The sequence below is a fragment of the Durotheca rogersii genome, assembly GCF_024521655.1.
Source record: "Durotheca rogersii strain YMJ 92031201 chromosome Unknown GGS23scaffold_25, whole genome shotgun sequence".
Classification (NCBI taxonomy): Eukaryota; Fungi; Ascomycota; class Sordariomycetes; order Xylariales; family Xylariaceae; genus Durotheca; species Durotheca rogersii.
Window position 1 is genome coordinate 147,056 of NW_026251256.1, and position 22,816 is coordinate 169,871.

General features: G+C 56.0%; 6 protein-coding genes across 6 annotated transcripts; 4 read left to right on the top strand and 2 right to left on the bottom strand.

Moving 5' to 3' along the window:
* The first annotated feature begins 1,886 nt into the window (after positions 1-1,886).
* GGS23DRAFT_614064 (uncharacterized protein) lies at positions 1,887-3,729 on the top strand. The gene has a single exon (XM_051520617.1). It carries the CDS (start codon positions 2,163-2,165, stop codon positions 3,552-3,554), a length of 1,392 nt encoding a protein of 463 aa, XP_051368921.1. The 5' UTR covers positions 1,887-2,162; the 3' UTR covers positions 3,555-3,729.
* On the bottom strand, positions 3,665-7,509 carry GGS23DRAFT_581674 (SacI homology domain-containing protein). Its single transcript, XM_051517199.1, has 4 exons — positions 6,801-7,509; positions 5,007-6,728; positions 4,817-4,922; positions 3,665-4,764 (listed from the first exon to the last, which is right to left on the bottom strand). Exons 1-4 carry the CDS (start codon positions 6,997-6,999, stop codon positions 3,810-3,812), a joined length of 2,982 nt encoding a protein of 993 aa, XP_051368922.1. The 5' UTR covers positions 7,000-7,509; the 3' UTR covers positions 3,665-3,809.
* A 2,112-nt stretch (positions 7,510-9,621) lies between these two features.
* On the bottom strand, positions 9,622-10,633 carry GGS23DRAFT_239992 (L30e-like protein). The gene is made up of 4 exons (XM_051512149.1): positions 10,239-10,633; positions 10,120-10,182; positions 9,893-10,059; positions 9,622-9,840 (listed from the first exon to the last, which is right to left on the bottom strand). Exons 1-4 carry the CDS (start codon positions 10,264-10,266, stop codon positions 9,712-9,714), a joined length of 387 nt encoding a protein of 128 aa, XP_051368923.1. The 5' UTR covers positions 10,267-10,633; the 3' UTR covers positions 9,622-9,711.
* A 277-nt stretch (positions 10,634-10,910) lies between these two features.
* GGS23DRAFT_606979 (vacuolar ATP synthase 16 kDa proteolipid subunit) lies at positions 10,911-11,737 on the top strand (the record flags this gene model as incomplete). Its single annotated transcript, XM_051519976.1, has 4 exons — positions 10,911-10,933; positions 11,080-11,092; positions 11,214-11,343; positions 11,412-11,737. The coding sequence occupies 4 exons, from the start codon at positions 10,911-10,913 to the stop codon at positions 11,735-11,737; spliced, it is 492 nt and encodes a 163-aa protein (XP_051368924.1).
* Positions 11,738-14,782: 3,045 nt separating this feature from the next.
* Positions 14,783-15,884, top strand: GGS23DRAFT_240029 (uncharacterized protein). Its single transcript, XM_051512150.1, has 4 exons — positions 14,783-14,881; positions 14,937-15,043; positions 15,157-15,413; positions 15,536-15,884. Exons 2-4 carry the CDS (start codon positions 14,960-14,962, stop codon positions 15,801-15,803), a joined length of 609 nt encoding a protein of 202 aa, XP_051368925.1. The 5' UTR covers positions 14,783-14,881; positions 14,937-14,959; the 3' UTR covers positions 15,804-15,884.
* A 3,469-nt stretch (positions 15,885-19,353) lies between these two features.
* On the top strand, positions 19,354-22,792 carry GGS23DRAFT_240189 (HECT-domain-containing protein). The gene is made up of 7 exons (XM_051512151.1): positions 19,354-19,514; positions 19,603-19,625; positions 19,709-19,747; positions 19,954-20,059; positions 20,223-20,356; positions 20,453-22,457; positions 22,550-22,792. Exons 1-7 carry the CDS (start codon positions 19,474-19,476, stop codon positions 22,647-22,649), a joined length of 2,448 nt encoding a protein of 815 aa, XP_051368926.1. The 5' UTR covers positions 19,354-19,473; the 3' UTR covers positions 22,650-22,792.
* Positions 22,793-22,816: the final 24 nt, after the last annotated feature.

A 22,816-nucleotide genomic window follows, 5' to 3' on the forward strand; every position in this document is an offset into this window, starting at 1 on the left:
CCTCCAAACTATCGAAGCCGCTTCCCTTCCCCTCTCCCAGCGGAGGAGGCATAGCATGCCTTGGGTACCTCCCTAAGGCGCTAGGAGGTACCTATAATACACTGCCGTCCGACTGATAGACCCGGCGAAAAAAGTAGGTCCCATAGCCTGCCTTGGCATACATAAATCTACCTTCCAGTATGCAGTTGTCGGCGAGCGAGAGAGAGACGCAACTGTCCAAGAACCCTCTAGGGTTGTGTCAAGGTAGGTAGGTACTTATACCACGTAGGTTACCGTACAGGTAGGCTACCTGCCTCCGTATAGGCACCCAGACTCGTACCCACCCAACCTCCTAACCCTACCCGAGCCACCTATATTTACAGATATTTACAGGCACCTACCTCCTAGGTATTGTACTTACCTCTTACTACACACTTCGGCGGATTCTCCCTACAGATACCTAAGTAATAGGTACGTAGTAAGTTAGGTAGCCTTTTCCTCTTCCTCGATTCACATCTCTAATACTCGTCGTCTTCACTCGCACCTCGTCATCTATCCTCTCTCGGCGCGACGAATCCGTCGGACTTAGGAATTACTATGCCATCACCCAAGACCCAGGTGGATATATCGCGCTCGCTCGCCCCCACGTCTGATGTCTGATCGCACGCGTATTTAGCCCGAGAGCGCCTTTCCCTCAAGAAGCTGGTGGACTCCCCCACTAGAGGTCTACGCAAGTAAGCAGAGGCCTGTACAAGCAGGCAAGTAATGCGCCAGATCTGTAGTGTAGGCGACGTGTGGGCGTACGTATCACGGGTGCGTGCCAATATCCGGCATTCTCGGTCCTCCTCTCCTCACCTACTCGACTTCTCGGTAAGCCTACGTTGGCAACGTGAGCAAGCCGAGAGACGTCATTCGAGGGGTCCGCCCTCTCGTCGAGGTACTTACTCGACCCAATAATCCTCGAGAATCCCCGTCCACGGGGGCGGCAAGACCATGCGTGCTCCATGTGCTCTCCTAATCTACGGCGATCCGTCCTGTGTACAGGTCGTCTAAGTCGCCTACACTGGTCAGCGCCGTATCGCCGCCGCCACCCAAGTATGGCCATGGTATAGATTCGGCACAGGAGTAGGGCGTACGAGGGACACCTATTGGGCTTGCTGTTGTAATACCGCGTCCGAGAGCAACCTCACCGGCCTGGTGGCACCATCAGGACGCATCGGCCCGGATTGTTCGCCCATCCCTTCCGATCTAAGCCGTAGATATTGGCCAGTCCAGACGGCCCTCTGCTGCGCGTCCCGTGACGGCGCAACCCCGGCGATACCACTCCCGGCGGTAGCCAGCTAATCTATCGCCTGTTCCGATTGCTCGAGCCTGGGTCGATCTCGCGTCGCCACCGTCTGGCGACGATATCGACGCTGCTCTCGGGCGCGTCGCCCATCCTGCCGATGCCATAGGTAGGTGTAGCCTAGGTGGCAAACAAGATACAGTTCTCTCCTTGTCGATTCCACGTCGCATGCATATGCGCTTGTATCTACATGTCATACTTATTCGATAAGAAGCGCTCATCGATCTCCTGTTGAACCCCTTAGCGATGTCATAATGCATAGCTCAGATCTATACCGACTTCAGTACACAGTGTCCTTCCAGAATGGTTTCATTTCACCCTCGCCCTTGGTCTCGGCCTTGGTCTCTTTGAAGGCAATGAGAATATGCTCAACAGTATACACTACACTTGACTTCGACCGAACGATAACCTTACGTAGCCAGCGCACGCTCACCACCTAGCGGAATGGGTAGGCGTGGATGGATCCCTTAGCCAGCTCAATGTCAGGCTCGGCTATCCTATGGTCGTAGTAGTCGTAGTAAGTAGGTAGGTGGTTTTTTTCCGCAGCCAAGCAACGGCGATTTTCGGATTGGTGCCCACTCCGGATGATAACCCGCAAAAAAGCGACCGCGTGCGCGAGTCACGCCAAATCCATCATCGTGTGGAAGCCTAGCTAGAAAAGAATAAGCAACAGACTTGCGGGCCTCAGAAGGGAGGGAGAGAAACCAAGATGCGATAGCCGAAGGGGGAGAAGACTCCAGAGCAGCGACCACAGGCACCAACAAATTTCGAGCCCGCCCGATCCTCATTCCGTCCGCGCCTCTCCCGCAGAAGAGGGCGCCCGGCGCACCGCAGAGCAATGGTGAAGAAGAAGCCGTCCGGGCCCAAGAAGCCGCCCCGGGCCACAACCCCCTCGCCCAGCACCGTCTTACCCGGCCCCTCTACCTCCGCGGCGACCACCCTCGGCTCGATCAAGCGAGCCGCCGCCGCCGCCGCCGCCGCGACAGACAGCCGGGCGGCGCGGGAGGACGAGGGCGCGCAGCTGGCGGCGCAGCAGCGGGTGCTCGACGCGTTCGCGGCGGCGTTCGGGGGCGCGCGGGCGGACGGCGAGGCGTTCGCGGCGACGCTGCAGCGCGTGAAGCAGGCGCTATACGAGCGGGACTTCGACGCGGCGTTCGCGGGGGGGCCGGCGCGGCGGCGCGAGGTATACGCGGCGCGCTGGAGCCCGCCGCGCGCGCTGGCCTACGCGCGCCTGCTGCGCCGCGTCCACGCGCACCTCGCGCCGCTGTTCGCCGACGAGCACGGCGCGGAGGGCGAGCGTGGGCCAGAGGGGGAGACGAGCGGTGGAGCCGCACAGGGAGACGCAGCCGCCACGCCGACGATCGGAGAGGCGCTGCCGCATGCCGCCGACGTGACACAAGAAGACCGCGCTAGCGCCCCCGCCCGCACCCTCAGGGTCCTCGCGATCGGCGGCGGCGCCGCCGAGATCGCTGCCCTGGCCGCGTACCTGGCCGCGGGCGACGACAGCGCCGCCGCCGTCGACGTCACGCTGCTCGACGCCGGGCCGTGGGACGCCGTGGTGCAGGCGCTGCACGCGGCGCTCACGGCGCCGCACGGGCCCGTCGTCGCGCCGGCGTCGCGGCTGCGCGCGGTCTTCGTGCAGCGCGACGCGCTGGAGCTGGGACGCGCGGAGCTGGGCGCGCTGCTGGCCCCGGCGGGGCGGCAGCGGCCGCGGCCGGTGCTCGTCACGCTGCTGTTCGCGCTCAACGAGCTGTACGCGTCGGCGGGCGGGGTGCGGCGCACGACGGCGCTGCTGCGCGCGCTCGGCGCGGCCGCGCCGCCGGGCTCCCTGCTCCTCGTCGCCGACAGCCCCGGCAGCTACGCCGAGACCGCCGTCGGCCCCGCCGCCCGCCGCTACCCCATGCGCTGGCTGCTCGACCACACGCTGCTGCGGCGCGGCGGCGGCGGCGACGCGGGGGGCGGGGAGGCGGCTGGCGAGGGGGTGGGAGAGGGGGAAGAAGAGGGCGCCGACGACGACGACGACGACGAAGACCACAGCAGCTGCGCCTGGGACAAGCTCGAGTCCCACGACTCCGTCTGGTTCCGCCTCCACGAGAAGCTCCGGTACCCGATCGCCCTCGAGGATATGCGCTACCAGATGCACCTCTACCGCGTCTCTCACCACCATCATCGCCGACGACGCGGCGGCGGCGACGCGACGACAATATCTGAGGTCCTCAGCCCAAAGTAGGCAGATAGGTAGGTAGGTAGGTGCGAGCACAGGCAGTTAGGTACCTAGGTATGTAGCTGGTTAAGTAATATGCGATCAGAGTTACCCAATAAAAGAGGTCGTATCCTAGCGACACGCACGCTTTCTACCTATATACATACAAATTGTCTGTCTCGTCGCCTGGGTATACCTACACCTGCGTACATATGCACGTGTGTGCTATGCCAACGAAGCAGCCTACGCTCTACCTCGTACCCTGTCTATTCGCCTCCCTGGCTACGCCCAGACGAGCTTCTTTATCCCGTGCGCCCACTGCTCTAATATCCCCGTGCTCTTCTTCGCCTCGGCGAGAGAGATGATATCTCCCCTCTCTATTATGCTCTTCGGCTGCTGTCGTGAATCGATCCCCTTCCCCTTTCCTCCGCCTTCGTCGTCTCCTCGGCTTGAGGTTGGAGGCGGCGGTTGGTTGAGGAGCACCAGGCGCTCGATCTCGGTAGCCACTACGTTGATTTGCCCCTCTTCCGTGATCCTCTTAACGTCTCTCGCGTTGGAGATGGCCGTTTTAGCATGTAGCGCCTTAAGCGCCAGCTTACGCGGCGTCGTCGTCGTTACCCCCTGCTGCGGCTTACTCGCGATGGCGCCGAAGATTCCCTGGTTGAGGATGCTGGATGGGGCGGCCGGCGGGTTGTCGGCGGACGTGGTATCCTGCTCCGACGGCTGCTCGGACCATCCGGAAGTGCTGGATAGGGATCGCGTGTTGGTTCTCTTGATGTCGAATTTTCCGGGTTCGTAGGTGATGACGATTCCCACATTCCTCGACTCGTCCGCTTCCGCCGGCGAGATGGTTGAGGTTATGTACGTGCCGACCTTGATGCCAACGATGTGTGCCAGATCTACCCGCTCAAAAGACGATACTTTATCGAGCTTCCAGTCAAACCTGCATAAGTAGAGTGCCGTGTCGGTTAGGAGAAGGACCACCTCTTCGAATGGTAGAGCCTTGATGGTATCCGATACGTGAGGGCTCGAAAGTATCCATCCGCCGATAAAGTCCTCCTTATCATCCCCTATGGCAATATTCCGGGACGTCTCGATGGCCTGTTCCCTCATCTCCGACATCGACACGCCAGGATCCTTGCTCATCATAGTCGCTTCAAACTCGTCGAAGACCATCGACGAGACGTTACCTAGGAAGAAATCGATAGCAGCCTGAGAAAAGTAGTCGTTGACCATCCTAGCGCACACCATAAGCAAACGATAATTCTAGTTGTGCGCATGTCTCTCACCCGTTATAAAATCGCGTTAGCGACAAGCCGAGGTCGTTCACCATACCGCGGTAGTCTCTCTTCCTCGTCCTAGTATAGTCGCCTTTCATCGCAGCAGTAGAGGCATCTGACACGGGAGTTAGTAACATCGACGCCTATAGATCCTATCCCTATCTGACCAACGCTAGAGAGAGTGGGTGTCTCGACTGACATTGCTTAGAGATGGCGTCCCCGTTGTCAGCCCAGAGGGTATTGAACCAAGAGTTTTCCTGGTCGAGCTGAGCTGACATATCGACACCCTCTTCCTTTAGTTGCAGATCGAGCATGAATTTTCCGAACGAACTTTGGCAGACATTGGTTCGATCGAGACAATCCATGCAATTTGTTCTCAGGGCGGCGTCTTGTTTTCGATCTAATCGGCCCTCCCTCTCTACCGTGCTGCCGGCTTTCTCGATCTTCCGGCCTAGTATGTCCAGGAGCAAGTTCACATTCTCAAACTTCATACCGCGGCATGCAGAGTGGAAGTCGAACCATTCGAACGAAAGGGGTTGCGTATCTTCCGCGTTTAGTTCGTTGAACTTATTCACCATCTTCTCGTATTCGTTCCCGACTATGGATTCGACGCCGTGCTTTTCGACTAGGTTGACAAGCTGTATGGGTCCGTACGTCCTGCCCAAGAGCTCAAAGTGCTTTCTGAAAGCCCGGAAGTTCGCCTCTGGGGAATGCTGCAGAACCGGGATCGGCTTGAAAGAATACGGCGATTGAGTGAAGAAAAGGGGTATGCTACCTCGTAGCTGAACGAACGAGAAGATTTTGGACGAACGGTCCCAAGTTGGACTAGAGAGTATCTGTTCCGTCTCGACAAAATTCGCGGCATGCCCATTGTCATCAATCCCCCGCCGAAGGTATCGTAGCCCGGCACGCCTCGCCGACCTCCTAGAGATCAGCGTGATGACGAACTCCCTTTCCGACGGCCTGCGGCTAGTAGGCGCCTCCTGGAGAGGGGGGGTTCCCTCGTTAGACTTTCGGGACGGCGTCATATCGCTTAGTTCCATCGAGTCCTCCTGAGAATCGATCTGCGGCGGATGTTGATCCACGACAAACGTCCTCTGTCCCACAAAGCCTTGCATCAGTGGCAGTAGCAGCGACCCGTCACTCAGCCCGTAGAATGGTTCCAGCAAATTTCGATTCCAAAAGAACGTGGGGTCAGCTGCTTGGTGTAGCGGAAGCTCGACTCCCGCCGTGGCTGCGGCGGCGGCAGACCGGCTGGCGACACTTCTCGTGATATCCAAGTCATAAGAGAACACGAAGCTTTTGGAAGTTCCGAGCCAGATATGTGCAAATCGCAGCAGCTTGGGCACCAGACTTTCGCCGGTCGATGGCCCCGGCGGCGGGTCAATCTTCTCCTCTCTCACCGTGTCACTCAGCTCCTTGTCCGCATTCCCATTCTTTGTGCTGCCGTTCGCCGCGATAGACTGGTCGATTCCAACGCTGGTCATACCCAGATTGCGTTTCTGGTCCACCAGCCAGCCCCTGTGACTGAACCAGCGCTGCGCGAAACGTCCATAGCTCCCGCGCCGTTTGATGACGTCTTCCGCTATGCTGCTCCTCTCGCCACCCACCTCTGGCACATTTTGATTTTCCGAGGACTCACGGTCGCTAAGCGCGCCCGGGTCTTCTACGTCGCCGCCGCCGCCTACCGATGCCGCATCGGCATCGCTTTCCATCTCGCTGTCTTCGGAGGGCTTGTCGGGTGACGAACGTCGTAACTTGGTAGCCGTGTTCGCGATAGCGGACTCGGCCTCGCTCCGACTTGTGCAAGGAGTGAGCGCGACATCGGTGACTACGTAGACGGGAAACCCTCGAACCTGGGCGACTTGCTGGCGGCCAGTTATGGTGACTAGGTAGCTTAGGCGGGAGACGGTGAAGAGCCCTATGTGGAGGAGAGTAAGAGCCTGTTTCTACATCGCATCCAGACGAACAGATAGCGCCAAGCGAGACGAACCTACGATGCCGAAAGCTTCGAAGCACGAATTGGGCGTAGAAGTGTCGGGCGACTGGTCGCGCGGGAGGGAAGAGACGACGGCATCTCCATACTTTATCCTGACGGGCGGAGAGACTCGCTGGCCCTTGGTGGACAGAGGTTGGATTATGAGGCCGTCAACAGCAGCGCATATCAGCAATTTCCGCGCGAGACTAGGCATTATCGCAGTCGATACTGAAGTGGAAGTAGACCATGGCAAGCCCTCAAAAGGTGGTGTGAAAGGGTTCGTCTTCACTCAAAGTCGACAGAGCCGCGAAATAACACGGAGACCGGGGTGACAGCTTGCGAGTGGCAATAGGGCGAGCTGGGTGCGGGCTGACAAGGTCATGCTCGACGTGTGCGCTCTGCGTCTTGGAGAAAATCAGTCTGGTAGTTAGGATGTTGGTGGGGTTGGCTGATGCCGTCACACGCGGGGGAAGAGGACGAGGGAGGATGCCCGGGTACCGGAATAGGGGCAGCATCACAGACACTCACGCGGGGTGTACTGGGCTGGCACCTGAGGTACGATACATGCTGCTTAGGGACCTTATGTACTCCTCCCACTTTCCATGCCTCGACTCGAAGGTGTATGGCTAGCAGGTAATAGTAGGTATAACCTCGTGTTGAATGCCGGTCTCACGTCGCGAGAGGTACCTGGCATCCCCCTCGTTAGCAGATACCTTGGGTACCTGTAAACTTTAGCTAGGAAGGAGGTAGATACATGAAGGACAGATTAGGCACACGAAGCACCTGAGCTACTAAGCCTAGCATGGAGCTGAGCAGGATGTACCTAGCTCTACGTAGGTAATTAGCTGCATGGCCCAGGCGCGAGGACATGAGGTAGGACGCATCACACCCTTTGGACAGGTAGAAAGACACCTAGAAGTACCTGACCTGACCTCTGGGGGGCGTCAAGTACGCAACATACTACCTAATATTATGCACCTAACACTAATACGCAAATATTTAGACATGTCAAGAAGCTTGGGTTAGAAAGTACCTAACCTAATTAAGGTACTCTAGCAATCGGAGCGATCTTAGGTTACCTACCTGCCTCCTAAATAGGTAGGTAGGTTAGGTACATAGGTAGTCACTATAAGCAGAGTATGTCTGAGGATGTTCGAAATGGGAAAGCATATCTAGTACCTAGACTCGACATATACCTCGAGGCACTGGTAATGGAGCTTGTCCGCCTCAAGTACAGGTTCCTACCAATACCTGCGCGGCCACTTATCCCTTCTTCGATAGAGCGCCGACAAGAGCCGCCCGCTTACATACCTACAGACCGGCCTGCCACCCGGGCTATTGATATCGCCAGAGAGTTTCGACGCTGGCCGGGGCTGAATGCGAACCGAGACGCCGCCACGTGCGATTTCCCGTCCCTTCATTCGCAGCGATAACCCCATGCTAAGTGATACCCGCCCGTGGGGCTGCGGCTGGCAAGGGGAAGTCCGCCCCTCTGCCCCCCACCTCGTACCTTACTCGGGTCTCTAGCCCCTTGTTATCCGCGTCGCCCACCGTCCCCACCGGTAGTGCTCCCCGTGTCCGCTTGTCGTCGCTGCTTGGTACCCTACCGCGATGTACCCGAACACGGACCCCGTACGCCTTGCGGGATGGTAAACACGGCATTCTGTCGAGGGGTCGGGTGTAGGTACTAAATGTCGGCGCACAGTAATTTCCCGTCTCTGAGCACACGGACAAAGACACGCTGCGGGAGGAGATCGTCATCACCTTGTGCGAATTCGATTCCTCGCCGGCCAGCCTCCTTCGAAAAGGCTCGCCTGTTGCTCGTCTCGAGCGGACTGGGCTTCTCAAGACTATCGCGTCGTTGCCACGTCGCTCAGGGAACGGGCAGGATGGCGCGGCAGCCTGGTTGGGTCATGAAGGGATGAACGGGCAAGACGGTGCTTTACAGGCCCAGAGTCGGCCCGCCGTAGCCGATGTAATACCTCCATACCCCGAACGATCCCTTGGCACTTTCGTCTCCGTCGCCAGCTTGTCGAGGCATCATCTTCGGCAACGACTTTCGTTACTCAGCAAACGAACCCCTTAAAAGGTCGGTGCAACGTTCGCGGCGTTGTTGAGCTCCCAAGTCTCACCCGCAACTCGAGGAATAGATCAAGATTCGTCGTGGCTAGATTCTCGCTCGCTAGACCTAGATTCGGGTGGGGTATATTCAATCTAGGTGGTATCTATCCTTGATTGGTTTCCTGCTTCATCTTTGACACAAGGTTATCGTTAAGGATCAAACACTCGTCAAAAGGTAGTTGCTGGGGCCGTCAGAGTCAACCCTTCTGGCTTTAAGGAGCACGCTAAGGACCTTTAGAGGCATGGCTCATCATAATATCTGTTTCGAAGCCGACGGCCGATAGAGAGGAGAGGCGAGGGAATCCTCTAGCCTGGCGGGACAAGTGCTACAATTAAGGAGGCAGCAGTTGACAGGGAGAGAGAGTGAGCGTGGTCAGTACAATGATGAGTGAGGACTCGACGCGTTGGACGGTATTCAACTTGGTCTTCGAGATAGTATATACCTATTAGCTACGGGTCACAAGCCGCTCCAACCACTCGGTCGATCTCGATATCCGCATATGCTGAACTGCTTGTGCCGTTGAACGAGACAGGGCCATGTTTCTGTATATTATTAGGTACCTGGCGTATCTTTTCACCGCCTCCTTTCAAGTTTCGACGTTTCGCTGGGACCTGCATGGCCCAGCTAAATTCGCATGAATCCAGCACGCATCGTCACAGGCCAGGGAGATCATGAGAATGCAGCATAGGTTCTGCCAAACTTCGGTGTATTACTTCCCTGGACTACCTACCGGTGGCTTTCACAGCCACCGCATCTTCCCATGTCATTCAACACCCCGAATTCCTTTTCCGACTCTAGGGTATCTTAGATCATGAGGCGCTCGATCTTATCCTTCAAGCTCCGGATCTGGTTCGAGAGATCGCTGGCCTCGTTGGTGGTGATTGATGCCGCGATGACAGCACGGCTGACGCCGCAGGAACGCCCCAGGGCAATCTTCCCATCGTAATCAGCATTTGACGAAAATGAGGGCTTTCGCTCGACATACCTTGCTAGGGACATATACGTATACCACATTCTTGTCTTCGCAAAGCAGTGGTAGGTGGAGGAGGATCGCGAGCGGCGTGGTGTCGGCGGAGAGAACGACAACCTCGGCAATGCCTCGCGTCAGGGTCTTGGTGACTTCGTTGGCCCCCTTCTTGAGCTGGCGAGCATCTGCGCAGGGCATGGTTAGCAAGCCACGGAGCTTCCAAGACCGCGCAGGTGCGCACTTACGGCTGGCTTGCTGCACGAGGTCGAGGATTTCTTGGGTTAGGCCCTGGTCGGCCACAGGCCAGGCTGCGGACCGGTCAGTACGCCAAATGTAGGGTCTTGTTTTGGTAGGGCTGACGTACCAGCGCTTTGGTCTTGGTTGGCAGACATCGCGACGGTGCAGGGTTCCTTGCGTTGGCTCGCCCTGCGGAGGTGTGTGGGAAGTTGTGGGTTGAAGGAGAAAAGTCGATGAAGCCGGTAGGGAGGGAGCTGAGATTCGCCAACAGAAAAAAAAGGGAAGGCGATAAGAGAAAGGGAAAAGAAAGGCGATAAGAAGCTGTCGAAATTCCAGGCCCAAGTACCTCAAACTAACCACTTAGGGATATTACTCGTCGACCTAGGTACCCCCCCATAAATGCACCCGATATTGTCCAATGATGTTGTGCCGGTACATGGGGGCTGGTAGCTGAAGGCGAGGTCCCCCCTGTGGCTTCATTTACGGACCTACATTACCCCGTTCCGGCGCCGTAACGAGAGCCCGTTTTTATCTTAGGTAAGCTTCTGACCCGTGTTAGCCCTCGACTTAGCAACCTGCGCCTGTGTCTCGATGCCCTTTTACCTTTTACAACCTGGAAAGCAACATCGATCTCTCCCTCTCTAGTCACCACTGAGCAACCAATTCCGTCCTCCCCCTGACTCCCGAATTCATCAGTCCGCTATTCCATTTCGTTTCGCCGTTCTCGTCTTCTTGACTCGACATCCGCCCTTTCAAGTACCTTAGTTTTCCTCGTTCCTAGCGCTTTTCCGTCGTCACCATGCCGGACTTTTCTGAAGCTTGGTATGTCACCTGCAGGATCGCGACAATTCCATCTCTTGTTCCCCATTGATATAGCCTTCGCGCGGCATAACCGCATTGCCTTATTTATCTAATCCGGCCTACGATACCATTTAATGCGCAACGCTGACGTTTTGTTTCTTCCGCAGCCCGGTCTACGCGGTTAGTTTACCTTACCCATCCTCCCGGGTCTTGGCGAAAGCGATGCTCCCGTAGCAACATCGAGATTATCGAAACGAACACGCCGTTTTAGACGAGACCCAACTAACTGACCGCGTAACAGCCGTTTTTCGGTGTCATGGGGTGCACGGCAGCTATCGTCTTCACCTGCTTAGGTGCCTCCTACGGAACCGCCAAATCCGGTGTTGGCATCGCTGCCATGGGCGTCTTGCGGCCTGACCTCATCGTGAAGAGTACGCGTCGCCTCCACCACCAAACGCGCTTCCCGCACCCATATCGAGTACTAATCAACCCCCACTAGATATTGTCCCTGTTATTATGGCCGGTATCATCGGTATCTACGGTCTCGTTGTTTCCGTCCTGATTTCCGATGGCCTTACCCAACGACTTTCCCTCTTCACCAGTTTCATCCAGCTGGGTGCGGGTCTCTCGGTGGGTCTCGCTGGTCTGGCTGCCGGCTTCGCTATCGGTATTGTTGGTGACGCGGGTGTGCGAGGGACTGCCCAACAACCTAGACTCTTCGTCGGCATGATTCTTATTCTCATTTTCGCCGAAGTGCTGGGTCTATACGGCCTCATCGTGGCTCTGCTCATGAACTCCAAGGCTGGCAGTGACACCAGCTGCTAAGGGCCAACCCATGCCTCGAACAGCTTCGGATGTTATACCGTAGCTCATGAAGAGCAAGGAGGGACGACAAATTACCCTTGAACCCACACCCCCTTGTCTCTCGGGCGTTCCCTTTTGGCGAATATTTTATACGACTTGGGCCGCGGCAGATGCGCTCCTAGAAGCTCAAGAAGACGAAACATATGGTCGTAAGCAGCTGGGGAAGGTAGCAGAGCGGTGGAATGGCGTGTTCGTGTGCCTGTGTGTTAATGACCGCAAAAACTCGCATTTGTATTGTTGCATATGCTGTACGCTCGATAATGGCTTCTCGCCCTGGAATAACGGATGGGGAGCTTTGTACTCTAGGTTAGTAAGGTTCTATGGAAGAAAATGATGCTGTATTGTTCTGTTCTACTCGACCCCGGGAAAACGGAGGCGGCGAGTACCACTCCAGCAGGTGCCGCAGAATCCTGTCTGGTACTGGTAGAGACACATCTACGGTGCGGCTTGAAGAGGATAAGCTATGTCATACTCCTAGTCCTCCTACCTCTTATAAGAACCATAGAGGCTCCGACAAGACTAACTGGAATTTATGACATAGGCTCCTCTTAAGTCCACAGGCTATATGAGGTCTACTGCGGGATATCTCGGCGAACTTCCCTGTATACTACCATTTCTTGCCCTGGTCGAACACGAAGTGGCATCCACGCCATTCCTATGCCGAACTGGGCAATTCCATCGTCATGCGGATCGATTGCCGAAAAGAAGTATCTCGTTGGCTCTTCGGTATGGGCTCTTGTGGTTGCAGGTCCCCGGTTTAGCCAGCACTCCTTAACCCAGCCCTCAACCGGAGTTCAATCATGACAAATGCCTCCTCTTGTCTACCTCAGGACACAACTACCTAAGGAACCCAATATTTATAGACTTGGAGAGCACAGACTCCTTTCGACTCCCAACGGTGGGTTGCCAACGCGTTCTATAGAACGCGGAGTCCCCGAAAGTCCCACAGTGTACGAACCTCTACGGCAGCCATCCAGTCTACTTCGACCATCGCGGTAGCAATGGAACTCACGTTGTCTTCCTCTTGAATTTCAACGGGATGAACATTAACAGAGACCGGACTGACACAGGCGGCCAATACCGAGAGTATAATACGATTGGCGGAATACTAGACTTCTACTTTTTAGGATGGTATGAACAAAGCGTCCAGCTTTTGCCCCAATATCTACTGCGAGACGGAGTTGATTGCGAGGTTAAGCCATAGCCCCCCGGGCTGAGCAACCATCCTCGCAACAACACGGGCAGACCTGTCTCCGGCTTCCCTGAAGAGTTCTAGCCCTAGTAGTCGAGCGCGTCACCCGCGCAGACGGCACGGTGCAATACGACTCATACGACTTAGGGATGCTAGCTCCCGACCATCCACTGCTCACTACTCACGCGCAGTCCACTAGCTCGACGACGACAACTCGACGTGGCTGGACTACCGGGAGTCGATCTCGCAGCTGGTGCAGTTCGCGGCGGTGCTGCAGGTGCTGATCGTGGGGGTGGACGTGTGCGGGTCTAGCGGGTCGGGGCGGCGGACGAGCAGTTGTGCGCGCGGTGTGCGATGCTGGGCGCCTTCTTCTCTTTCAGGTTCGCCACCGACGTCGTCATCGAGAGCGTCCAGATCCTCGGCGAGGGCGGCCCGGTCACTAAGGAAGGACCGTGGCGCCTCGACGGACCGCTCAAATTCACTCTTCGTACGTGAGGGAGAGAGGGAGAGAGAGGGGGAGGGGGCGTGTGGCATTCTCGTGCCATATCGGCTAATTAGGTACAATTCTATTTTAGAACCTCCGGCATCTAGCTTCGATTAGATAGATGCCAGTTGAAATCAATACCTTTGACGCACTAGGCGTTATATAACCTAGCTGCGAGGAGACTCCTATAAAGGCGTGGAAAGGTGCATTTCCCCCTCGATTAGTCAGACAATCGGTCACCACCAACTCCGATTCGGTACCTCTATCGCTCAGGGCCTAGATGCTTCCAGAGGTAGGGTTGGATATGTAAAGTAGCGCTTCTTGAATGGCAATCATCGTCTAGATATAAGGATAAGTGCACGCATATCCACCTTGCCCGCTGAAGGAAGGGGTTGCAGCCAGGAGCACGACCCAACCCTCGACTCTAGTCAAGGGGTCGATTGGCAAAGCGAACTTGATTCCTTGCATATATGCACCTGGGTTTCTATCTCTATACAGACCCTGCAGGAACCTAGGCGCTAACCCGTTTTCGCGTTCCCATCATTTCCGAGCAGAACCCGTGCTGGTTAGCTCGGAGGGCTACAGATCAGATTGGGTTCTTAGGCTCAACTCCATGCATGTTCACATCATATCGTATCGTGTGGGTGGTGTTGGGAGGGACCCGAGAATGCCGAGAGCTATGTAGGTATATATGTGTCCGTATGTAGGCGTGGAGGGACAGAGAGCCAAGAACCCGGGTTCCCTATCACCCTCACACGGAGACTCGGGTGAGTGTAAACGGCATCCCGGCCAATGAGCAAAGCAACGGTGTCGTCTTGCACCCCGAGCTACTTTTGGGAGGTCGTTTCTGGCATTGGGTACACGATGCGATGCGGCGGATATCGATGATGAATGTTGGACGCTCTCGACAGGTTGTTGTTAGGAGCAACAGAACGTTATGTACCTGGGCCGACGTCACGGCGGAATATCTCCGGAGAAAACCAGCGCCTCCCGGATAAACTATAGCGACCGCCTGTCTCTATAGGGTAGGTACCTCTCATTACAGATACCTAGGTAGGTACATAGGGACGGGGTGGGTGCGCAGGTACCTCTTCTGGCGGCTGGGTGGGTGCAAACGTCCCATCACGGAAAAGTATCGCCTCCACTAGAGCTTCCCTATGTACCTTGGAGCTTTGGGGACGACAAGCACTTGACTTGCTCCATAACATTTCGTCCAACTGTCGACTCTACTGCCCGACAGCGCCATCCCCCCCCCCCCTTCTCCCCTACCCTCCTCCCACGATAGCGTATTCACGCGACGCTGCTGTTGAATCGGACTGCCGCTTCGTTTCCGTCGTATTTCTCGCCTGCTGAGTCGGCTAGCCGCCCACGCTCGAAGAGTCACAGCACAGGAGGGGCCCAGCCTTTCCACCTAAGAATACTCCCTATTGTAATAGACCACCAACGCCCTTCGCGTCGGACCGAGTCCGTGCTGACACCGCCAGATCTTCCCGCCGCACGATTTAAAATGTCGGATGCGAAGCGCGAGGAGCGCGAGGAGCGCGATGTCGCCGGAGAGGACCCTCTCGTCTCCGAGGAGGGCAATGACGAGGTGCGACTCCCGCTTCCCCCCCTCCCCTCGACTCTACGCGATCCGATGCGATATCTCGCCTGGGAAGATCACGAGGATGTTCTCAGCTGACGTGCGATGTCGATGTGTGATAGGAAGAGATTTCCGCCATGAAGAGACGTGTTGCCGAGATGGAGCAAGAAGCGGCCAAGTTACGCGAGATGCACGCCGCCCTGGAGGAGAGAGGGCAGGAGGTCTCAGAGGACCGCTCCGACGTCGACAGCCGCAGCATCTTCGTCGGAAATGTAGACTACTCCGTGTCCCCGGAGGAAATCCAGGCCCATTTCCAGAGCTGCGGTTCCATCAATCGCGTCACGATCCTCCTCGACAAGTTTACTGGCCAGCCGAAGGGGTAAGTCTACAGGTCCCTCATCGGTGAAGGAGAATCAGATGAAAGTGCAGAGGGAGGCCAGCATCAGAAGACCATCCGTGCCAGATCCCGCTAGCTAACAAAGTGCCGACTCGCCTTTCTAGTTACGCATACGTCGAATTTACCGAACCCAGCCTCGTCGCCCAGGCGCTCGTATTGAACGATAGCGTTCTTAAGGGGCGCAATATCAAGGTCACGCCGAAGCGGACCAACATCCCGGGACTGAGCCGTGGCCGCGGCCGAGGCCGTGGCGGGTATGGTGGCCCAGGGCGAGGATACTACGGGGGAAGAGGAGGGTTTACGCCACGAGGAGGATATTACCGCGGCGGTTATCGAGGAAGAGCCCGGGGCGGCGGGTTTAACCCGTACTGAAGGCAATCCGAGCGAGCCCCCTCGGGTTGCTTGAACTTTTTTTTTCCCCTCTGGGAAGGGGCCTAGACGTGGCTCTCAAGGGGATGGATATGGTTGATAGCATAGGGACCGTGGCATGAAAAATTGGTTTCCGCACGGACAGACAGACGAATCAACAGGGTATGCGAAGTATATGCAAAACATCATTCCGCCACCGACGTTGCAGAGATGGTGCAGCGCTGCAAAAGAGAGAGAAAAAAAAAGTAGCATACTTCGCTACCCTCTCCCTCCTCCCTCTTTACCCAACACCGGAGGAAGACATTCAGGCGCGACTGATCGGTCTGGCGAGGGGAGGGGAGACTGGCGTATAGGTGTTATATACCGCCTACATGTTTGAATTGTTTAGCCGTTGGGCATGGTTGTTACGGAACCGGGAGGCATCATCGAGACAAGGCTGTCTTATCCATGCGCGTCCGCCCCCGGAGCGGCTGGCAGCGAGCGGGCTTCAGTCACGGGTTGGGCGTTCGTTCTCCTTCCAGGTCCACTTGATTTGCCGGCAACGAGAGATATAGAGCAATCCGGAAGCTGATTCGGGGGATTGGCACATGTCCGAGCGGAGGAGCGACAATGATGGTGGCGGGCCTAAGGTGGCTTCCGGTCTACGGCAGACCTACGGTGGAGGCCCCTAATTGCTGGTTACGACAGATAGATTGATGATTATTGTCATTCCAGATGGGTAGCTCAGCCCCTCTCGGGCGCTCGCCACGGTCTGGTCTCTCTACGACCTCGCTAAGCAGGCTCTCTGATCCCTTGACTAATTCGCTTGCCTGCCACCGCCTTCATCAGGTTCTCTCCTCCGTCTACAAATCTCGGCTGCGTGCTTATCTGAGTCTCAATAATCAACAAGCCCGGGCGAGCAGACCGGTTTGCCAGTGCCCGTTTCGCGACCGGTAAGATTGCTTCTCCTGCTGCTCAGAAAGACGCGTCGGAAATAGAATAGATACGTACACTCATGCTACGCGGCACGTAATGGGTCGAAGACTACGGGTAACGGCACACGACCAAGACCTGCCACTAGGCCACCAGAACCAATGGGGCGAGGGATCTCCCGCGTCCATCATACTTCTCCTACACCATGGTAGTATTGTTACCCTGGGACGTTTCCGAGGAGGTAAAAGCCGGGGAAGCAAGTACGTGCAGATACGGAGAAGGGGGGGGTTAGCAATGAACGAGGCAGCCAGACAGGTAAACAGGCAGGGGAGAGGAGAGCTAGGAGGCCGCCGGATGGTGGAAAGGGGGAGGCTATCTCATCAGCTTGGACGGGAGGTGTAAGGCATGCGTCACCACGGCGGGCCGCGAAGGTCTGAGCCTCACCAGAAAGGACCAGCTGGAGCCAGGAACGCGATGACGACCTCGGCCACGCCCCTCTCAGGGTAGCATGGACATCGTTGTAGCTTATATTGGCGATGTTGGGAGATGGAAGTAGAGCAGCTCCTTTGAGGTACCTGCCCTAGTACCCCGTTGCTTAGGTAGGTCGAGTACTCGACGCCGATGACTCGTACGGCGACGATGTAACCACCGCATTTTAGGTGGGCTTGCGAGGAGGTAGGTATGAGAGATTAGTAGGTATAGGGCAATAAATCCAAGTAAAATGGCTCCGGGTATATGATATATATAAATATATATATATCTGTCTGGGAGGTAGTTATACGGGTTTGTCTCATTACAATGTGTCCTACGACTGGACCGTCCTTACATCTGCCTACCCGGGAGCCTGTTAGGTATATACCTTAGACACTTGCCTACAGGTAACAAGGTTCCGAGTTCGACAACCCTTCGAGGTGCTTCTGGACTCATTGGACGGAAGTGGGCTGGGACCTTGCGAGGGCGAAAAGAGAGAGTGACAGAAGGGGGTCAGAACGGTTAGAGAAGACCTCAGATACCTAAGGTCCTAAGACCTACGTCTAGCCTACCTACCTCCCATGTACCTCTAATAGTAGCATTGCATGTGCACACCTGTAACAACCTGAGGTGCTCTGGGGGGTTACGCTCTATGGCGACACGACCGGGGAGGGTTCCATGGTTTGTTTACACGCATCGTTATGCCACCTTCTTTTAGCGCATGCACAGCCTCAACTGACGAACTGAGGTTGGATTATGTACAATACCTACATGCATACACATACCTGCTATGAGGTACCTCCTAGCTGCCTCTGGAGCGATGCCGTAGTGACCATAGGGCCCTTCAGGGCCAAGCAGGTACCTATAGTCCTTACATTAAGGCACCTATTAAGGCACAGCACTAAGCTAAGTGGACGCAGCCACTACCTGCCCTATTAGACTTGCGTAAACCGCTCCGTCCCATCGCTTACCCCATCCATACGACGCGATATATCAAGAGGAGGTAGGGAAGTGTTGATGTCAGGTTGCAGGTATGGATAGTGTGATGAGCTCAGGTGGAAATAGCAGGTGTTGATAATACTCCACGATCGACTCGTGGGATACGCCCAAGGTAGGAATGCTAGGGGAGCACGGGATCCGGGATACGGTATCGACATGTCTCACCTGCCCATACACGGGTTACAGGTTACATACCTGAGGTACTCAAGGTAAGTACCTGGAAGGCAGGTAACGCGTGAGGCACCTACTGGTAGGTTACCTACCTCCTACAGATAGGTACCTAAGGTAGGTGTGGATTACCAACCACTACCTACCACCACTCCCTACAACTACGGGTGCTTAGTACTGATGGAGTGTAACCAATTTGTATGGGCGCAGCTGAGGTGTGGACCCCTTACCATGGATAGTATTAATCCCCTATGGTTGTCTGCTATATAGGTACCTAACCCACCTACGAAAGGGTACGTTAGGCGTTTCCTTAGACAGCCTACCACCCACTTTGTTACCCACGGTAGTGTATGTGCGCGCCTTTTTGACGTTACCTAGGAGGTATATAGGTACATGGGTATGCACCTTGCTATGTGTAATACTTTAGGAGAAGGTACGTAACCTGCCCCTCTCACTCCCAGGTACCTACCGTATACCTAGATACCTATATACTAAGGAAGCAGGTACCTATCTACAACCCCCGCTGTAGCTGCTGGCTCCCTACCGCGTTACCTCTGTGACGGCCTTAGGTTATCGAACACCAGCACCGCAAGCTAGGGTTAGAGGTAGGTACCTAAGTAAGTATATTAGGTACCTAAGACAATGCGCATAGCTCACGCCTTGCCTAGGTACCTCCTGCTTGCCTTTCGCCTTGCTTCCTCTCTTGTCTTTTTGCAGTTCCTAACTCGCTACTCGCTAGTCTCTTCTCTTCTCTCTCTCTCTCTCCGTCTCTCCCTCCCTCTCTCGCCGTCTCCATCAAACTCTACGAACCGACCATATATTAGCAAATGCCCTGGCAGAGGAGGGAACAATAATAACACCGATATTGGCCAGCTACCTTAGATCCCCCCGACAGAGTACAATATTATTCGTCTACCCATCTTGCCCTTCTAAACCACCCCTCCCTCTCCCATCTGATCAACCTCATTCTCGCAATTGCTGGCTGCCGTCTTTCTTCCGCCCCTCCATCCGGTACCGCGAGCACGGCGAACCCCTCCTTGCGAGACGGGACGTCGAGGTGGGAGAGGCGGCTATGAGAGCGTGAGGAACTAGACCTCATCCGAAACCGCGAGCCGAGCCGAACATGGCTACCAACCGCCCGGAGGCCGCCCCGTCGTCGTCGGCGTAAGTGCTGCGATCCATCCCGGACTGTGTCCCTCCAAGGAAAAGTTAAGGGGAAAATGCTAATCACGGAATCATGTCCTTGTTGTAGCCAACCCAATCTAAGGGTCACGAGTGCGTTCCCGGCTCGACATTGACATTCTCTCCTCCCTCCTGCCGCAAAAGTGGACTCGCGCTTATTGACTTGACCATCGCAGTCATCGCCGCCGACGGTCTGTACAAACGTGATGTATTCCGTATGTCCTCCTCCCTCTCGTGACCCCCTCCCCCTCCTACTCCTATTCCTCCTCCTACTCCTCTTCCACCACCGTCACCCACCACTACCACGACTACTATCCCTCGCTCCTGCTACTGCGAGCGCCGGCGCCGGCGCCATCGCCATCGCCATCGCCAGCATCATACCCTCCTCGTTGGCGAAGGGTCCACTAACCCCCAGACGCAGGACTGCCTGACCCCTTCGCCGTCGCTACCATCAACGGCGAGCAAACCAAGACAACCGCCGTCCAGAAACGAACTCTCAACCCCTATTGGAATGAAAGCTTCGACTTGTATGCGCCTCTCCCCCCTCCCTCTTCCCATGCTCGGTGTCGGTCTCGATTTATATCTATATTCACCTCTCTCTACATATATTTATATATATATATATGTGCCCGTTATGGACACGATTGTGTATTTGTGTGCGAGTCCATGCTTACCGCGATCCTGTTCTAGCCGAGCGAACGAGGATAGTATTCTCGCGGTTCAAGTTTTCGACCAGAAGAAATTCAAGAAGAAGGATCAGGGATTCTTGGGCGTTATCAACATTCGGATTGGTGATGCCATTGAGTTAGCAGACGGCGCCGATGGTACGACCTTACTCCCCCTCTCCTCTTCCCCTCATATTGTTTGCCCTCTCCCTCTTTTGTTTCGTTGCTATCGAGACTGATAAGCGCTACCCGCAGACTCGATGCTCACGAGGGACCTCAAGAAGTCTACGGATAACCTCGTAGTCCACGGTAAATTGATTGTAAACCTCTCCACTAACCTGACCACGCCTGCGCGTCCCGTACAGCAACCCTTGTCGGCGAGCCCTAGTCGACCTTCCCTGACGCCCCAGACGTCCACCCTCAGCGCCGATCGGCCTTCGGAGCGTCCTATGTCTTCCGCCTCTGGTGTCAATGGCCTTACTCCCGGGGTCCAGTCCACCCTACCCATTCGACCAAACGGTGCGGGGCCCACCGCGGTGAATATTCCCCCTTCACAAACTCGATCGTCAAATCAGATGAGTCCCTTTGAAGATGCCCAGGGCCGTTTACCTGCCGGTTGGGAGCGACGTGAAGATAACCTAGGAAGAACTTACTATGTCGATCACAATACCCGAAGTACGAGTTGGAATCGGCCGACGCAGACCGGCAACTCAGCCGAGAACCGCGGCGAGAGAGAGGCGGCCACTCAGGTGGAACGCCAGAGGCATCAGAACAGAACCCTCCCCGAGGACCGCACCGGCGCCAACTCCCCGTCCCTTCAGCCGCAGTCGCAATCTCAATCTGGCGGCTCCCCGCATAGCCCTAACCCCAGCACTATGATGCACACGGGCGCCACGAGCCCCGGCTCTGGCGAGCTCCCGCCCGGCTGGGAGCAGCGGTGGACGCCCGAAGGCCGTCCTTACTTCGTCGATCACAACACTCGGACTACGACCTGGGTGGATCCTCGGCGTCAGCAGTACATCCGGATGTACGGCGGCCATAACAATGCTAATGGGACGGTACAGCAGCAGCCGGTTTCGCAGCTTGGCCCCCTGCCCAGTGGCTGGGAGATGCGGCTGACGAACACCGCCCGCGTCTACTTCGTGGACCATAACACCAAGACGACCACTTGGGACGATCCCAGATTACCCTCCTCTCTAGATCAGAACGTGCCGCAGTACAAGCGAGACTTCCGAAGAAAGCTGATATATTTCCGGTCCCAACCCGCCATGCGCATACTCACCGGACAGTGCCATATGAAGGTACGGCGATCGCACATCTTTGAGGATTCGTTCGCGGAGATATCGCGCCAGTCGGCGGCCGACTTGAAAAAGCGCCTGATGATCAAGTTCGACGGCGAGGACGGTCTAGACTATGGCGGTCTATCCAGAGAGTTCTTTTTCCTATTGTCCCACGAAATGTTCAACCCCTTCTATTGCCTCTTCGAGTATTCGGCCCACGACAACTATACCCTCCAGATCAACCCGCATTCCGGTATCAACCCCGAGCATCTAAACTACTTCAAATTTATCGGCCGCGTGGTCGGCCTGGCCATATTCCACCGGCGATTCCTCGACGCATTTTTCATCGGCGCTCTCTACAAGATGATTTTGGGCAAGTCTGTGGTCCTGGCCGATATGGAGGGCGTGGACGCGGACTTCCACCGAAGTTTGCAGTGGATGCTGGATAACGACATTTCTGGCGGCATACTGGAGCAGACCTTTTCAACCGAGGATGAGCGCTTCGGTGTGGTAACGGTCGAGGACCTCATCCCCAACGGGCGCAACATTGACGTGACCAACGAGAACAAGAAGGAATACGTCGACCTCATGGTCAAATGGCGCATCGAGAAGCGCATCTCGGAGCAGTTCCAGGCCTTCAGGGACGGTTTCCACGAGCTCATCCCCCAGGACCTGATCAACGTGTTCGACGAGCGCGAGCTCGAGCTCCTCATCGGCGGTATTGCCGACATTGACGTGGACGACTGGAAGAAACATACCGACTATCGCGGCTACACGGAGAGCGACGAGGTCATCCAGTTCTTCTGGCAGACGGTGCGGAGTTGGGACGGGGAACAGAAGAGCAGGCTGTTGCAATTTACTACGGGTACCTCGCGAATCCCCGTCAACGGCTTTAAAGATCTCCAAGGGAGCGACGGCCCGAGACGGTTTACCATCGAAAAGGCCGGCGAGGTTGGTAACTTGCCCAAGGCGCATACTTGGTACGTTGTCCCTCCGAAACCACCGTAATACCGGTGGACTGGATAATTCCCTAGATGGCCGAAGCCGTAAAAGCTAACACCGTAACGTGTAGTTTTAACCGCTTGGACCTGCCCCCGTATAAAACGCTGGAGCATTTGCAGAATAAATTAACCACAGCGGTCGAGGAGACGATGGGCTTCGGTCAGGAGTAGAGACAAGAGAAAGGGGCGGGACTGGAGTTGGCTGGTCAAAGTTTTTTTTTTTTTTCCCTTGTCGTTGCTTGCCGGACGTTCTCGCTGTACATAGACAGATGAAATGAACGATGCTTGTTGCGACATGCCTACGGAATACGGACGGACGTTTTCCTTTCTGCATCTCT

What these genes read in the sequence shown, in the direction of transcription:
- GGS23DRAFT_614064 (XM_051520617.1), top strand. Translation starts at nt 2,163, where the DNA reads ATGGTGAAGAAGAAGCCGTCCGGGCCCAAGAAGCCGCCCCGGGCCACA.
- GGS23DRAFT_581674 (XM_051517199.1), bottom strand. Translation starts at nt 6,999, where the DNA reads ATGCCTAGTCTCGCGCGGAAATTGCTGATATGCGCTGCTGTTGACGGC. An exon ending in GGACGCCATCTCTAAGCAAT is followed by an intron (nt 4,923 to 5,006) that starts GTCAGTCGAGAC and finishes CTCCCGTGTCAG; the next exon opens with ATGCCTCTACTGCTGCGATG. An exon ending in CTAACGCGATTTTATAACGG is followed by an intron (nt 4,765 to 4,816) that starts GTGAGAGACATG and finishes GGTGTGCGCTAG; the next exon opens with GATGGTCAACGACTACTTTT.
- GGS23DRAFT_239992 (XM_051512149.1), bottom strand. Translation starts at nt 10,266, where the DNA reads ATGTCTGCCAACCAAGACCAAAGCGCTG. An exon ending in CAACCAAGACCAAAGCGCTG is followed by an intron (nt 10,183 to 10,238) that starts GTACGTCAGCCC and finishes ACCGGTCCGCAG; the next exon opens with CCTGGCCTGTGGCCGACCAG. An exon ending in ACGTATATGTCCCTAGCAAG is followed by an intron (nt 9,841 to 9,892) that starts GTATGTCGAGCG and finishes TACGATGGGAAG; the next exon opens with ATTGCCCTGGGGCGTTCCTG.
- GGS23DRAFT_240029 (XM_051512150.1), top strand. Translation starts at nt 14,960, where the DNA reads ATGTCGGATGCGAAGCGCGAGGAGCGCGAGGAGCGCGATGTCGCCGGA. An exon ending in CCGAGGAGGGCAATGACGAG is followed by an intron (nt 15,044 to 15,156) that starts GTGCGACTCCCG and finishes GATGTGTGATAG; the next exon opens with GAAGAGATTTCCGCCATGAA. An exon ending in TTTACTGGCCAGCCGAAGGG is followed by an intron (nt 15,414 to 15,535) that starts GTAAGTCTACAG and finishes TCGCCTTTCTAG; the next exon opens with TTACGCATACGTCGAATTTA.
- GGS23DRAFT_240189 (XM_051512151.1), top strand. Translation starts at nt 19,474, where the DNA reads ATGGCTACCAACCGCCCGGAGGCCGCCCCGTCGTCGTCGGC. An exon ending in GTTAGCAGACGGCGCCGATG is followed by an intron (nt 20,357 to 20,452) that starts GTACGACCTTAC and finishes CGCTACCCGCAG; the next exon opens with ACTCGATGCTCACGAGGGAC. An exon ending in TTGCCCAAGGCGCATACTTG is followed by an intron (nt 22,458 to 22,549) that starts GTACGTTGTCCC and finishes CGTAACGTGTAG; the next exon opens with TTTTAACCGCTTGGACCTGC.